General features: G+C 31.1%; 1 protein-coding gene across 1 annotated transcript in view; it reads right to left on the minus strand.

Annotated features, from left to right (window-relative positions):
- LOC115033855 overlaps positions 1-1,714 on the minus strand; it is a 6,925-nt gene extending 5,211 nt beyond the window's left edge. Inside the window, exon 1 of the mRNA XM_029488347.1 lies at positions 1,696-1,714. Coding sequence (XP_029344207.1) covers positions 1,696-1,714 — 19 coding nt within the window. The remainder of the gene's footprint in view (positions 1-1,695) is intronic.
- Positions 1,715-1,781: the final 67 nt, after the last annotated feature.

The raw sequence follows: 1,781 nt of genomic DNA on the forward strand, positions 1-1,781 counted from the left end.
TTAAACAATGTGTAGATATATCGAATTATATACGATTGTATCGATATATGTATATATCGAAAATATTGGTTTACATCGCTCCGTATATACACAGCGTCACAGCTTAACTATGTAATGAAGTTTTGCCAATTGTTAGCAACGCAAACTGTGTCTCGGTAGGCGTAGGACCCCCAAACGTAGGTTGCAGGTAGGCGCGAGTTTGAATCCGTCATTCGCGCTTTCGGGCGGCGACTGCCCAGTTCCGTAATTTCGACATTTTTTCGATTTTTTTTCACGTTTTATTAATATTAATATATAATATACACTACGGGTTAGATTAATATAATATATTATTGTGTATTTATATGTTATTAATTTAATTAGGAATTATAATTGCATATTTCTCAAAATATTCATTGTTATATTATATAAATACATATTATTATATTATGTATAATATAGTTATATTTTTCGTAAATTATTTCGTATGTTGTGTGCGGTAAAGCACGATTGAGCATAAAATGATTGAGCATAGAATATTTTATGCGATGTTTCCACATTCACGAGGTCGAAATTTTGTAATTTATTATTTTCACGTACAATCACACCAATATTATTATTTTGATATCAGACGCGAGCCGTGAGCTGAGCCCAGCTTTATCGACAATGTTATCGATTATTAAATTAGTTCCGGAGCAATAAAGTTCCGACGTTTTAAACATTTAAAATTGGGAGAAAATATAAGATAATAAATTAAGATACAATTCCAAAATTATTATAAAAATAATATTAGTGTTCGATCACCCATACTCTGTAGTATTCTTGACTTATAAACGATGCAGTTTTTAATTCATACCATGTTTTGATTTTATTATTTTCATAACTACTATTATTATTATTATTATTATTATTACCTATCAAACAGATTTATGAAATGTGACTATGTCATAGACTATGAAAGAATATTTGTTACGTTATATTTTGAATTATTATGATAATTTAAATAAATATTTTTGAATAATATATTATAATATAGTGTAACGTGATCGGGGGAACGACCAGTTAAATATAAGATATCCAGGGAGAATCGTATGGATCCTATGGACATAAATACCGTAGCCAGGGGCAGATATATAGATATCAGGATCTTAACTATATTTAAATTACTAGGATTCTATTTCAGTTATAATCATGGTTTATTATTTATTAATCAATTACAAATACTAATACTCACAAATATATCAACTAGGGTTCTATTATACTATATGACTGTATCGTAGTCCTACGGAGTCCAGTAATTGTATTGTGTGATGAAGTTGAAGGTGCACAGTGAACTGACTTACTAATACATTGTGTGTGTTGGCCATAGGCCTTACAATTATGTGTGTTTTCTAATATGTATAGGTCAGCAGTTAGTCGTACATATGGTAGAGTTCGTATTATAATATATATATATAGGTGTCATGTAACATATTTATATTTATAATTGTTACAATAGCTTAAAATGGAAAATGGAAACGTTGCAGAGTTTTTTATGCTCAATCGTGTAGGTTCTCTTTTGTATTCCGATTTCCTTTGATACACCGACAATTTGGCTCAATCGTACCGCTAAAAAGGTGTTTTATGCTCAATCGTGTCTCAGTCGTTGTGTGATAGTGTTTTCACTTGTAGCCGTTCGCAGTTGGGTCTGCAATCCACAGAAGGTGGATTGCTTACCTGATTTACTGTTGCACATTGTCTGGAAGTATACGAAGTCGGATTGCCTACCTAGGTGGCTAACTTGAAAGTTAATCGATTTTGAC

The sequence above is a fragment of the Acyrthosiphon pisum genome, chromosome X (assembly GCF_005508785.2).
Source record: "Acyrthosiphon pisum isolate AL4f chromosome X, pea_aphid_22Mar2018_4r6ur, whole genome shotgun sequence".
Lineage (NCBI taxonomy): Eukaryota > Metazoa > Arthropoda > Insecta > Hemiptera > Aphididae > Acyrthosiphon > Acyrthosiphon pisum.